Source organism: Sceloporus occidentalis, unplaced genomic scaffold (assembly GCF_023333645.1).
Source record: "Sceloporus occidentalis isolate IW3139 unplaced genomic scaffold, rSceOcc1.0.p SCAF_23, whole genome shotgun sequence".
In the NCBI taxonomy this organism is placed as follows: Eukaryota; Metazoa; Chordata; class Lepidosauria; order Squamata; family Phrynosomatidae; genus Sceloporus; species Sceloporus occidentalis.
In genome coordinates this window covers 8910274-8924691 of record NW_028317003.1, presented here as the reverse complement: position 1 = coordinate 8924691, position 14418 = coordinate 8910274, and the positions used below count along the sequence as shown (strand labels likewise).

Sequence of the window (14418 nt, the reverse complement as noted above, 5' to 3'; positions counted from 1 at the left end):
AAACATTTTACTATCAAACCAATTCAAAATAGATGCTACTGTTTTATCCACAACTCGGGGAGCAGTGAGTGTCAAATAGGGGGCATTAGAATTTACTTTAAAAAAATAAATAAAAAAAATATCATCTACAGATAAAACCAAATATCTGCCTTTTTCTTAGAGGAAACCATGTGTTTGCGGCAATACTGCCACACATTGCACGACTGATTGATCATCATCGGAAATGGTCTGTAAGGACTTTAACCGCAGGCACAATATTTGAGAATACCTTTGCTGTGTAGGATCCGTAGTGCTGGTGAATGCAAGTTAATATACATTTTTTTTCAAAACCACTTTAGAACTGGAAGGACCGCCAAACATAAAGTTGTCTAATGAGTTGACAGCCGCTTCAGCATGAAAAAGGTTAAAATTCCACGGATAAACTTCACATCAAAAGGACATAATAACAAAACCACAATAGTCACGAGTACCCGCATCAGAGGAACATTGTCATCCATGTCTATTAGAACGGATGAGAACAAAAAAAGTGACGGAGGCAATGGAATGGAAGGGGAGACACCCCAGTAGTGCTGAGAATCCAGAAGCACAGTCTGTTCTAATCCTCAAACACCTCTAAGAACAGTGGGGGGAACAGTTCAGTGGGGCACTCCACCTTCATGTGCAGGAACCGGCTGGCATGGCAGGCTCCGATCATGCGGAGGTCGGTGACTTTCATCAGCAGTTTTGGCCAAAAGTGTGCAACGTTGTGTTTCCTGTAGTTAATGTAGTGTTCAAAAGCCAAGAGGAAACCTTCTTGGCATTTTTCTATTCTTTCCACACTGGAGAGACCAGGGCGATCTATGAAAGGATAGAAAGAAGGAAGAAATATATTAGATAAATAAGCATAATGATTAACTAAACATAATGATTAACGTGTTATGGCTGATTTTATCAATAATTCCTGCATACAGGATATTTTTAATTAGTGGAAATTCCTCTTCCCCCAATCTCTGAACACACAACACCTAGATGTTACGTGATGACACTAATGAAACCGTCGTGCTACCCACTTCACATATTCAGAATGTAAGGTTAAAAAAAATATTTCTCCAAGTTTTAGGGAGAGTTATAAAAAATACAAAGCTGAATCCAGTCTGACACTGGATTCGAGAATCAGCACTCCAATTGTGATGCAAATTAATGTATTAGAAAATAGTTTCCTCAGTCTAGATTGCCTTACTTTATAAGCTGCACTGATTGATTTGTTCTCTGCAACTAGCAGCATATACATTCTTAGGTAAGATTGGACCTGTTGCAAGACCTAGTTACACTAACTTTAATGGAACTGTGCAATCATTTTGTCTTTGTCCCCCCCCCCCGAGAAACAGTTGAGCCTCCTTGTACCCAACAGTGGTTGCTTTTGTCCTCTCCCTTCAACGATCTGTCTCTAGCCTTCCCTTTCTCTGCCTGTTCCTTCATCGATCTACTTCTTGTGCCAAAACAAACACGGATGAGAAAATTTCCAAGTTATAAAAACACTTTCTAGATTTAAATGTGAAAAGGTAAACAAGGAGAAATTATATTAATTTTGACTAATGGATGGAGTTATGTAAATGAGGCTAAAGACCTGACTGAGGAGAAACAGGGAGGCATGTAAAGCATGCGTGTTTACAGAGAAAGCGGTCCTACTTGAACTCTCCAAAGTAAAACAGACAAATCTATGGGACACAATGGAATACATTCAAAGCTATTTAACCCCTTCGTGACAAAGGCTGATTTTACTTTTTGTACCCTTCGTGACAATGGCCGTTTTAACATTTCTGCACTGCTCGTGTTTAGCTGTAATTTTCTTCTTTCCCGTTTACTGAACCCACACACATTAGATATTGTTTTTTTCAGGACAAGAAGGGCTTTCTTTAGATGATATTGTTTTGATTGTATCATATTATTTACTTTTAAAAAAAGTATAAAATATGGTGAAAAATTTAGAAAAAAATGACTGTTTCTAACTTTTAGTTGAAAAATCTTTTACTCATCTATAAAAGGGTAATGGAAAAAACCTGCTAAATAGATTCTACTATTTGTCCTGAGTTTTGAAATACCCAATGTTTTTATGTTTTTTTGCTTTTTTCTACACATTATGGGGCAATAAGTACAGGTAGCGTTTTGCTATTTCAAAGTCATTTTTTCCCAAATCTGGTAATTCTTCCCCCCATGTGCCATTTCGGGTATATTTGAAGCCGGCCCACGCAATTTACCCCATCAAATGCTAGTATTTTAACCCTTTCAAAGCACTAATTCTACCATCAGCCTTTGTCAAACTTTATGGTAGTAATTTTTTTTGCATTTGTTTTTTCACACACATTTTACTTCAGGTATGAATAAACAGGTTCTGGTATATGTCACAATCATAAAACACCTCAATATGTGTTTAGCAACATCTCCTGAGTACAGCGATATCTCACATGAATGATTTTGCCTGGCTGTTTGGGGGCAAAAGGGCCACATTTGGGGCATGCGCATTTTCAATGTTGAATTTTGGCATTTGGCGATCAACTGCCCATGTCCTATTTGGTACATCTTTGAGCCGGGCCATTTCAGTATGCCCAATGAAGCCATATATTTTTGAAAACTAGACACCCCAGGGTATTTCAAATGCTAGTATTTTAACTCTTTCCATGCACCATATCTACCACCAGTCTTTGTCAAACTTTGTGGTAGTCATTTTTTTGCATTTGTTTTGTCACACACATTTTACTTCAGGTATGAATTAAAAGGTTCTCGGATATGTCACATCTTTGATCCGGGCCATTTCAGTGTGCCCAACAAAACCATATATTTTTGAAAACTAGACCCCCCAGGGTATATTAAATGCTGGTATTTTAACTCTTTGCATGCACACATTTTACCACCATAATTTTTTCGAAGTTTGCAGTAGTATTTTTTTGTGTGTATTTTTCCCCCACACACCTACTTTATGTATGAATTTACAGCTCCTGGTTTATGCCGCTGTCAGACGACACCCCAATATGTGTTCAGCAACATCTCTTGAGGTCGAGGTCGAGGCATTACAGCAACGCCGTTTGGGTGCAGAAAGCGAAAGTAGATCGCTTTCTGCACCCGTTTAAAGACATGCCGGTCCTGGCACGTCAATTGTCGTTAACGACTTGATTTTCCGTGACGTGCCCGGACCGGCAATTGTCATCAAGGGGTTAAAGAGCTTCGGAGCGCCCTAGCAAAACTGTTGGCAGACTTATTTAACAATTGTAGTTCTACATCACAAAAAAATAGCCAATTATAAGACCAGTAAGTCTTATGTCAGTCGTTGGGAAGTTAATGGAAACCACCCTAAAGGAAAAGATTGTTAAATATCTGGATGTAAATGGTTTCTAGCATCAGAAACAGGATTGCGTTTACTGTAGGGAGATCTTGTCAATTATTTTTTTTTTTTTTTTTTGACAGGGTAACTAAAATAAAAGACCAGGGAAAAGCAATAGACATAGCTTATATAGATAGACTGTCCCTCATAGCAGACATAAATAAATTGCAGTGTTTGGATGTGTATGCTAAAATATAGTTGAGTAGATAAAGCAATTTTTGAGTGACAGGAGGCAGAAGGCTGTAGTTAATGGTGTATATTCATAGTGCGGTATCTCAGGGATCAGTATCGGACTCATAATTTTTTATATTTTCATGGGATATTACAAAAGATCTCAAAGCTAAGGTACCTCTTTTTGCAGATGATACAAAGGTCTGCAACAGGGTAAAATTTCTGGTGGAACAAGCCAAAGGGCAAGTGATTTAAGACGAATGGCCCAGAATTTGGCAGCTGCAGTTTAAATTTGATAAATATAACGTAACTTGGGATGTAAATATGTAAAAAGGCAGAATATAGCGCTGGGGCACTTTTCTGTTAGTGACAACAGAAGTGAGGGATTTAGGAGTAATTATTTCTGAGGACTTAAGGGTAAGGAGGCAATGTAAGCAGAGCTTGGGAGGCAGCGCTACTGCATATGCACACAATTTTGCGTAAGTGCACTATGCATTCTCTGGTGTCCCCAGACACAGGAGAATGAAATTGGGACAATGGGTTTGCAATGCCGAATCCCGTCAAGCTCTACTTCTGGGTTCTTCCTCCCTGACTAAGTATGAAAACAAGGGGCGTAAGGGGTGGATCAGCAGTTGGATGTCCAAAAAAGGTTCTTGCTGGTTTGCCTCAGAATTGCGCTCTCTCTCTCTCTATTATATATATACATACATATAACTTCCATACACACCTGATGACATGAGCAGCACAGCCTGCAGCAAGGCGACTTCGGTATCATCCAGGTTGAACGAAGACAGCGATACGCCCAAGTCAAAGATGGCATCTGAAACCACCCCAAGTCCTCCATTTTTCAGCTGCCCCCTTGTGACTGCCATCTCTCCGTTCAGTGTAAGGGTCTCACTTTCTGGATCATAGCGGACTGCTGCTCGTAGTGACATGATCTCCATGCAGCATCCTTTCAAAAGGATGATCTGGTCTTCACATGGCAGCTGAAAGGTAAAACAAATAAAGTGTGTTCACTGCTGTTGTAACAACAAACTATAATGTATCACACAACTGCAAACGAAGGCTGAAAAAAGCAAATTACAGAAATTTTCTCAGGGTCACAGAGTTAAAATTAGTTGTAGGAAACTTGTGGGTTGAATTCATGGATGAATAAATATGCAAGAATCAAGAGCTGGTGGAGGATCTTGGGAATTGTACTTGATTACCTGCTGAAGAGGCACAGAGTTACCCTGTTTGAAACAGATGTTTCATACATTAACAATTATTAAGTATACCAGTAGAGGAGAAGCGTGCCCTACTCGTACAAGCTTACAATCAATTAGCAGGTTAAGTGGTCAGTCGCAATGTGAAGGACTGCATGGGTAAGGGTCACTTGATTGTACTCAAGGTCACATACAGAGGCCAGTGGTTTACAGATCTTGAAGGGGGGGGTAAGTATTTGTTTTCCCAAAATGCAGGTTGCGGGGCCACCAGATGATTAGAGATGAGATAAAATACCAATTATTAAAAGGTTGCAATTACACAGATGGTATCTATTGAGGTAGAGGCTGAAAGGGGAGGTATTGATGTCTATATGTCTTGCTATAGAGTTTTTCTTTTAACTTATTGTAACACCCATCCAACTCATACAAACTCCACTGCCACATCAACTAGCAAAGACCTTGTATTGTAATAAATACATAAGCTGCTTTGCAGTTTGTGGCATGCGACACACTTGACCAATGCTTTCTGATCCGACCAGCATGTTACAGACTGCCAGCGATTTTACAGTAAATTACTTTTTCATACATGAAATTGTAAACTAAAATGTTTTATTACACATTGAAATATACATTTTATCTTACCATATTTTCCATACTAATCTATGTAATTGCTTTAGAAAAAATAATACATTTGTCATTCAAATGTCTGTGAACAGGGTAATTTAAATATCTTCTAAACTGTTTGCTTCCTATGGGAACACAGAAAAGCATATTGATTTATCAGAACAACTTTTTACATACAAAACCAGTGCTAATGCCTTTTGAATCTACTAATACATTCCATTAAAGGATTTTTTTTTCTAAAGATGCAAACAAGCCATCATCTGATATTTCTGAGAAGAATGTGCTGCAAGAATACTTTACCCAGTTTAGGCTGGCTATAATTTTGTATCAAGGGGAGGGGGTAATTGATAAGAACATGTTGGGCCATTAAGAAGAAGCATGGTAGTTACATACCAACTTTATTCACTCTGCAACGCCAATGGTATTTGACAGGACTTTGTGGTAATTGAAGCCCGGTGAGTACATACACGGTTGAGTTGAGAATAAAAACAAGTCTTACCTCACAAAACATTGGTAACTTTTTGGCAAAATCAACCACTCTTGTAATTGCTGGGGTGATTATTTTTGTAAACTGGCTAAAGGCTTCCAGGTCAACTTTCCCACCTTCTGGAGCATTGACTATAGGAGCTTGTCCAATATCTTCTGGCTAGTATGGTACAAAAGAAAAGCACAGAACACACAAAACATGTTAATGTTTGCAGATGGGGACAATGTCCAAGTGTGATGCCCCAAAGAACACTTAGATGGAAAGCCAAGTATATGACTTCCCCCGTGAAGTTAAACACATGCCCTCACCTGGCTATATTGCTAAACAAAATATACTAGAAAAAAAATACATCTTTTCAATGAAACAAAGAATTACATGGCACACCATCTGGTCTGCTAATTTTTCCTGATGTAAAGACTCAAACCTTAATCAGTCTTGGTCTGCATATAAAGAATAGCAAACATCTTTGACAGTTCACAAAGTATTTTTCCCCCAAAAAATCTATGTCTGAATCATGCATGTACAATAGTCCAGGTTTGCATGCAACTCTATAAATCTTTGCTCAGACTTCACAAACAATACTCTGTACAGTTCTAAGGACCCCTCCTCCAGAAAGACATCCATAAAACGGTGTCTAAAGCAAAAGGAGTAGGGAATTTAAACATGCATAGGATAACCGCAATCATGAAAGAAGAGAAGATCGAGGACCAAATAATGTGTGAGGTTTTTACAACTGAAAAAAACAGGCAAGCCAGGTGGACAGAATTGCTCTTATCTGCTGTCAAATTCTATGTTTGAATCACATTTCGCACATACGGTTGTAATTATTATGAACATGTTTATATTGTTTATTTAACATGTTTATTCATTTGGGCCATCTGGATATATACATTGATTGATTTTACCTTGAGGAACAGGGACAAAACCAAATCAAGATAATAACAGACAAATCTAATGTTCTACAGAGAAATGACAAAACATTAGACTGCACCCTGTAAAATGTGGCTCTTACCAGAAATTTTCGTTTCTGTTTCCAGTGACTCCCCTGTGCGTTGGTGGCCATATGTGCCTCTGTGACTACCTGTATCAGCTCCCACTCCTCTGGTGTTGGTTCAGGTTTCTGTACCAGAGATTTCTGCAGCTCATCTTTGCGTCTTTTCTCTCTGTTTTCCTCTATAAGCTTTCTCTTTGCCAATCGTTTGTTGTCATCCAAGACCACTAAAAAAAAAGACAATTCTTCAGCCACTAACATGACAGACAGGGATTTTAGAAAGGCGTGACAAACATTTATCTATGTGCATTTAAAACAAATTAAGCTTTCAAAGGGATCTGCATTGGATCCATACAGGTGAATTAAATGTATAATAATAAACACATAACCATAACCATTCAAGGACAAAAGGGTTTCGGTTCAAAATTAGCCGCAGGTGGACTGTGAGGTCCAAAATGGTTGGAAACCGTAGCATATACTCCCCAATCACTCTAAAGCTCTGAAGCGGGTGGTCTGCGGCTCCTCAGCTGTCAGTACGGTACTCATGCAGCAACACAATGCAATGTACGGGGATCCTATGGTATACCAAGCCCTCTGATTCTGAGTGTGAACCCTAACAACTACTGACTGAGGGGTCTCTGTTGGAGTAGGAAATAAGGGAGAAACACTGTGTAAGAGACTGTGGGGGAAAAGGACTCATGGGAAAAAAAGGGAAAATACATCAGAGAAAGAAACAGGAGAGACACGGTGTTGTGGTGACAAAGAGAGCTTTTGGGGATACATGGTAAAAGTGAATGGAAAAAGAGGGGAAGCAAAAGAGGAAAGAGATCCTGTGAGCAAAAAATATATATGAATAGGAGGAAAATGGATGAGGCATAATAATGGTATAGTAAAAGAGGTAGAATGGAAGAGTGGTTGTAGAATGCAAAAAGAAACTAAGAAAAAGAAAGAGTTGGATGGGAAAGGGTGGTGGATGGATGCTGGTTGGTGACACCACAGCACTTGAGGCTCCACTTTGAGAAAATGCTGATGTTTCTTAGGGGTTAACCTACTCGAAAACGCTACTGAGGCACATTGCAATGGCCTTGTCAGGGTCCAGGGGCTGAAAAATTCCAAGAACTACAGCGATTCAGCTGGCCAAAACAGATTTAAACCAAGTCGCCAGCTGTACTGATTATATTATCATTCTTGACATACTAGATTATGAAAGCTCTTTTATCCCCTGTGGCACGAATACTTTAATAAAATGCCATGCATGGGTCAGGGAATATCCATGGCTGAAACAGTGCTGTAAATTGTGAGCAATGAATGAAACGGATTGAACTACATGCATTTGAATTAAATTCTATACCAGGATAGAATTTTGGCAAGAACACAAGACACACAAAACAATGAGTATTATGGGTTGCTTACAGTCTGTTGCCATGCCAACTGCGATGCACTTTTTGAAGCGACATTCTTGGCACTGGTTCCGTGTCACTTTGTCTATCACGCATTTTCCTTCATATTTGCATGAGTAGCTAGGATGGAGGTTCTTCTGAATAGTTCTCCTGAAAAAGCCCTAGACAATGCAATAAAAATTGTTACCATTTCAAAGCTAAACTTTGTGTGATTTTCTGTACTCCACAGACTGAACTGCTAATGACATAAATCCAAATAAAAAAATGTTTAGCTATCTATGGGGCCAGCATTTTAATGGTAGGTGAATACACATCAGTAGTGATTTTAAAGCATATTGGCATTTCCATTCCATTTAGTTAGGTCATAGAAAAGCTTAAATTGCAGCTTTCAGTACATTTCTATTGCATTCTTTAAATTTTACATGAAAATGGTGCAGAATCAGAACAGACTGTTTCAAAAGTATTCTGGAGTCAATGGAGAGAAGCATGTGAGGTGAAGCCCGATAACCAGAGCAGTGCTAGACTGAGAGCCATGTGCCATCAGCGGGCTCCATAGCTAGAAAGACAAACATACCAGTGGGAAAGAAGGGTCATGCTTTAGGTATAAATGCCACGCTTTAATATAGGGAAAGTATGTTACTGTTTCATTGATAAAATATTTGTGGATAAAGCTTTACATTTTTTGCCCACACTGAAAACAGCCATTAATACACAGGACATTGTAATGTCTTCAGTTAAACAACACCAATCAACTAGATTAGGAGCAATAACCTAATATCCTTATTAGATAGAGAACATGCTTTTTAGATCTTTGTAAGCTCAAGAGTGGGGCCCTCAGAAGCATAGAAGGGTCCTCAAGTCCTGTTGTATCTGTATGACTAAATGTATTTTTATGTGCTTGTGAACCACCAGATATTTATGTTTTGACATTTTTTATTAGTGTTTCCATATGTCATGAAATCAGATACGCCAGCATACTAGTAAATACAGAAATTATACCAAAGAATGCTTACGCTACATTTACATCACATTTATATCATGTGCGGTCGTGATCACCTCCATATCTATCGCTATACAATGCAATTTAGATCAGGTATAACTTTCCCTTTGACTCATTGAGGAGGCTGCACCTCTGTGTATGTTGGAATGTATATACCGTATAATCGGACTTGTTTGTCTAATGTATTTATGTAGTTGTTCCAAACATTAATGAAGTGCCTTGCCTTTATCTATTCACCATCCCATATTTAATTTGTACAATGCAGTGGAATAAATTAGCACTTACTAATATTATATATCTTATCACACACATATATATATGTATATGTATATATATATATATATAAATAATATTAATAGTGTGAACAGAAAGTGTACAGACAAGCAGCAAAGATTAGCATCTTTAAAAAAACAAATTTTAACACCCTGCTGCATAATAGTGATAACATTTTATGGGGAAACTATATTTCTTCCTTCAAAGCATGTGTCTCATTCTTCTGGCATACTCTGAGAAGACCCTTGAGACCACCGGGGCCACAAGCATCTCCTTTGACCATGATTACTACATCACAAAGACATCTCCTCACCTTACAACCCTCACAGGTGATGCATCTATAGTGATACCCCGTTGCCTTGTCTCCACAGACCACACAGAGCTCATCTTTGTCCAAATAGCTGGGTATGTACCCTGCAAAACAAAGAAAAAAACATACAAATGCAAACTTGGTACAGGAATTATTTTGCTGTTATGTCTCAAATCTTAAAAGGAAAAAAATACCTTACTTTTAAAGGTTTCTAGTGTCTTCTAGGAACCAGTACCTTTTTATTTAACTCATTTTTGACACACATTAAGAAAAAAACAATTTTGCAGATTTACATCTGCATATCACACATTTTCAGCTAAATATCTCACTCATACAGATTTTGCCTCCGCAAGTAAATTTTTTGCATTAAAGTGTGCCTTAACATAATTGGGACATTTATATATTTAGCAAGTTTATAGTGCCATCTGTCTCCAAAATTTGTTTTAAAGCAAAGCAACAACAATTATAGTGACCCACCAAACTATTGATTTAAAATAACTAAATACTACTAAAACTTGAAGAAAAACCTGTTGTTCTGTAGGTAAAAATGGCCTATTTATTTTCCTGGCACTATTTTTCCAAATAAAACGCTGCCTTTTATTTGAGCAAATATAAGGTATATACTAATATATATTCACCAATGTATGGAGCATAACGGAGAAGTTTAATAACATATAAACACACACACATATATATATATATATATATATATATATATATATATATATAATGTGTATGTATGTGTGTAATTTGATGGCAGCTAATAACTATTTAGCCCATTTGGTCAGCCAATTATTTCTGCTATAAAGACACAAACCTTAATTGAATCTTGGTCTTATATGCAGTATAGCCATATGCCTATCCCATACATTTCCTCACGGTATTAACCTTATATATAAATTTATATTTATCATTAAATATGAATTAAAGTCTAATTAATTAAGCCCCATATATATTTGGCTATATTGATTTTCTCCACTTAGTAGCTGTATTACACTGATTGCTATTTTGTAGAAATTTATTGAGGAAGGCTGGGGAGACCTGACCCCCAGTGCCTACCAGATAGACCTCTCAATGCACAACAAGTTAAAGCTCTTCTCTATATCGACAAAGATATTTTTGCATCACAGGTGAGGATGTAAAATGCAAACACTTATCTCACGAAGAGCATTACAGACTCGAGATTACCGAAATGGGACTCCTCACTGCTGTGTTACAGGGCATAGTTACACTAAGGAGACTCCATCGAGTCATAATTAAAACAAAATCAATGGTGATCAATAAGAACAAGTATGTCTCCTGAGACACCGTCTGTCTACAGCAACAGATTAAATGCTCCTAAAAGCCAAACTGTGCTTTAAAAATCATATTCATGAATAACAAAAAAAAAAACAACAGTAATAATAACAGCTAAGTTTTTATAATATATAATACACAATATACAATATATATTGCTCAGAATTTCATAGTAAGAGTACATAACAGTAAAATATAAAGAGGGCATCCCCTGGTGGGGCAATTCGATGTGGCTCTCATCCATAAATACATATTTTATCTATCTAAATGTGTGTGTTTATAACTATAATTATATATATATATATATATATATATAACCATTATTATAATTCAATGGATTCAGTTCAATAGAGTACATTATATTTTTCATTGGGAAAATAAAATATTAGGAGAAGTACATATATATATGATTAATCTAGGCTTTAGGAAGAACGCAGTTAAACCATGTTCTGTGGCTAATTGGCTCAGAGTAAATTTTTCGGCAGAGAATGCACGCTGCCAGCCTTGTTTGAAAGTAAATGGGAGCTTTTGTCACGTATGCAGCACAATTAGTCCAATCCATGGGTCGCTGTGAAGAATTACACTCAAACGATGATTGGCAAAGTTCCGCAAGGAGAGGAATTCTATGCGAACCATTATTTACACTGATATATAGGACACGTGTATAAGACAAGCAATGTCCTGCTTGGATAACATAGGTTGTAGAGAGAATGTCTACCTGTCACAGGGGAGATGCAGCTAAACAAAACTGCTCCTAAAATCCAGTTACGTGGCATTTCTTTTTTAGGTAATTACACATGAGGATTTATAAGGATGGTTTGGTCTCTCCGCAGTTAGGAGAGAATATGTGATAATTCATAGTATAGAGTTATTGGTTTTTCCTGTGAAAGAAGTAAGCAGCATGTGGCTGTAAAATGGATTATGTACAGTATACAGCACTATTATCCAAAGGTAATATCCACATATTTGTCTAAAAGCCTGTCTAACGTAAAATCTGTTTATTATACCCCCGTATCTGATATTCACATAACATGCATGTGGGTTTTTTAAAAAATGTGTGCATGCTATATATATATATATATATATGACATCACACATCACTGTCCACCACACTATAAACTAAATCCAATCATTTATTTCTCTGAAAAAGTATATATATATATATATATAAATTACATTTTGTATCTCCTAGCAACCTAGATCACTGCTTTTTTTAAAAAAAAAAGCTAATTACAGGCAGGCTGCCAAATGCAGAACAGAAAAAAAAAAAAAAAGCCACCTGCAACTTAAGAAACCAAATACAGTGGCGAAGATGAATGAACACATATGAGACATTTCTACTAACTAACAGAGAAAGGAGAAACGGTAAGAAACTTCCCCTACCTTTTTTCTGCGAGTACATCGAAGGCTGCCCCTGTGAAAAAGTAGTTTTTTCTTCGGGGAAATAGTCAGTTTGGCTGTATTGATTCAGGACCATGTCCATTTCAGAGTACTCGCTCTTAAACATGTTTCCAGGGTAACTACAGGTATAAGGCTGATTCACCGCCCAGGCTTCCTCCATATATATATTATTGTTGTGTAGGACCTGAGCCTCCGAAGTACTGTAGCTGTGACTATCTTCGATATAAGTGCAATAATCAGGGGGTTGCATACAGCAGTTGGCAGAGGCTGCCTGGTGCACATCATATATTTCCTGCATGCAAAAGCTCATTTTGATATCCGCCTCGGCTTCTATTTTACGTACACAGCGCACACACATGCATGCATACACATGGAACAAGAGGAAGACAGATTAATATGCAGTGGAAACTAAAGTTCAGAGAGCTTTATGTGTGTTTCGGTTTGGAGGAGCACCATGCGTGCTCAGATCCTATTTATATGAGGGGCGACAGAGAGCCACACCAGCAGCCCGAACATGTTGGAAAGAGAGATTTGTGACAGTTTAAGGTCCTAATCTGTGAGCCATCGTTAAATCCTAGGGAAGATGGCAGAAGAGGTAGGTAGCAGAAGGTATTAAACACACTAGACATTAAGTGCTTGATGCCAATCCTGTCTTGAATGGAGTTTGCTCAGTAACTTTGTAGAATCATATTTTAGCCGCGTGACATGCTTACACTGTAACAACTTAAGAGAAAAGCCTACGAGAGACAGGGGCTATGGGAAATCCTAAAATCAATAAACCAGTTGATAACGCTCAGGAAATCCAGAAGCAGGACACAAATGACCCATTGCAGAATTTAAAAAATAAACAATTTAACATCCTAATCCACGGTCGGCTATTGATTTGGTGTTACAGAATTAGGAGATGATTGTAAGTATTGATTAGCATTAAGGTTGAGGACTTTATCATTCTCTAAAACGTGAAACAATAACAGTAAGATTATGTTGGTTATCAGGAAACCCTACTTTATGAAAATAATTATTCCGGAAAAGGTATAATCTGATCTGTTTCATAACACATTTGAATTATACTTTACAACAGTACTCTCAGCACGAAAGACCAGCTTTGGTGTATAATGTTTCATCCAAATCACATCAATCTAAGCGAATGTAACAAATGGACAAAAAGATCGGAACTGAAACGAATAAAAAGAACAAACCACCAGACATTCATCTTTATTTATGTACTCCATTAATAACTATATTATATAATTTAAGAGACACATTTCACTGATGAATCTAAGTTGACCAGGGGGTATTTATTCAGAAAGTATATTCAGTTATTACAAAGGGCTCGTTAAGAAAAAGGAAAAAACATTTTAACCAGCTACTTTTACCGAATATAGAACAGGTGAATGATAATGATTAGCTTACATGTAATGTGTTTAGTAAATGCCTCCTCATAAAATAAGCAGATCAGAACTCTTTTTCTTTTTTAGGTTTATATATTTTGAAGTGGTAGACTACTGAAATCACAACTTAATTTATTCATAATGCTATGTATTACAAAAAAGGCATGTTTGATCACTTTTGAAAGGGAGCTGTTATATGTAGGTAGCGTTCTTTATTTTATTGAGCAATGGGGCTCTGGACAAGCCTCCCGATTGCTTCGTCGTACCTGCACAATGTGACAGAGCTGAGGTCTTTGCAGTTGCCATTACAGAACTCTCTACCTCCTATTCTTACTTTGCAGCCTCATGTTCCTCCTTGCTGTCAATATCCCTTTGTTCTGCAACACCAGCAGGTGGAATCAATAGTGGAGAGGTCTGTGCCAATGGCTACAGAGAAATCCAACTCCATTGGACACTAAACTGTTGGTTGGGCTCCAACGGACAGCTGTAGTGAGGGCCTACGGTAAATCTG

General features: G+C 37.6%; 1 protein-coding gene across 1 annotated transcript; it reads right to left on the bottom strand.

Moving 5' to 3' along the window:
• Positions 1 to 595: 595 nt before the first annotated feature.
• Positions 596 to 12867, bottom strand: LOC149300769 (thyroid hormone receptor beta). The gene is made up of 7 exons (XM_089484840.1): positions 12499 to 12867; positions 9823 to 9923; positions 8250 to 8397; positions 6858 to 7063; positions 5858 to 6004; positions 4257 to 4515; positions 596 to 837 (listed from the first exon to the last, which is right to left on the bottom strand). The coding sequence occupies exons 1-7, from the start codon at positions 12824 to 12826 to the stop codon at positions 596 to 598; spliced, it is 1431 nt and encodes a 476-aa protein (XP_089340966.1). The 5' UTR covers positions 12827 to 12867.
• Positions 12868 to 14418: the final 1551 nt, after the last annotated feature.

Excerpts from the sequence above, each read along its gene's own strand:
- LOC149300769 (XM_089484840.1), bottom strand. The coding sequence starts at position 12,826 with ATGAGCTTTTGCATGCAGGAAATATATGATGTGCACCAGGCAGCCTCT. Across the intron at positions 7,064-8,249 it reads AGTTGGCATGGCAACAGACT|TGGTCTTGGATGACAACAAA; the intron begins GTAAGCAACCCA and ends CTTTTTTTTTAG. Across the intron at positions 838-4,256 it reads TGTGCTGCTCATGTCATCAG|ATCGCCCTGGTCTCTCCAGT; the intron begins GTGTGTATGGAA and ends ATCCTTTCATAG.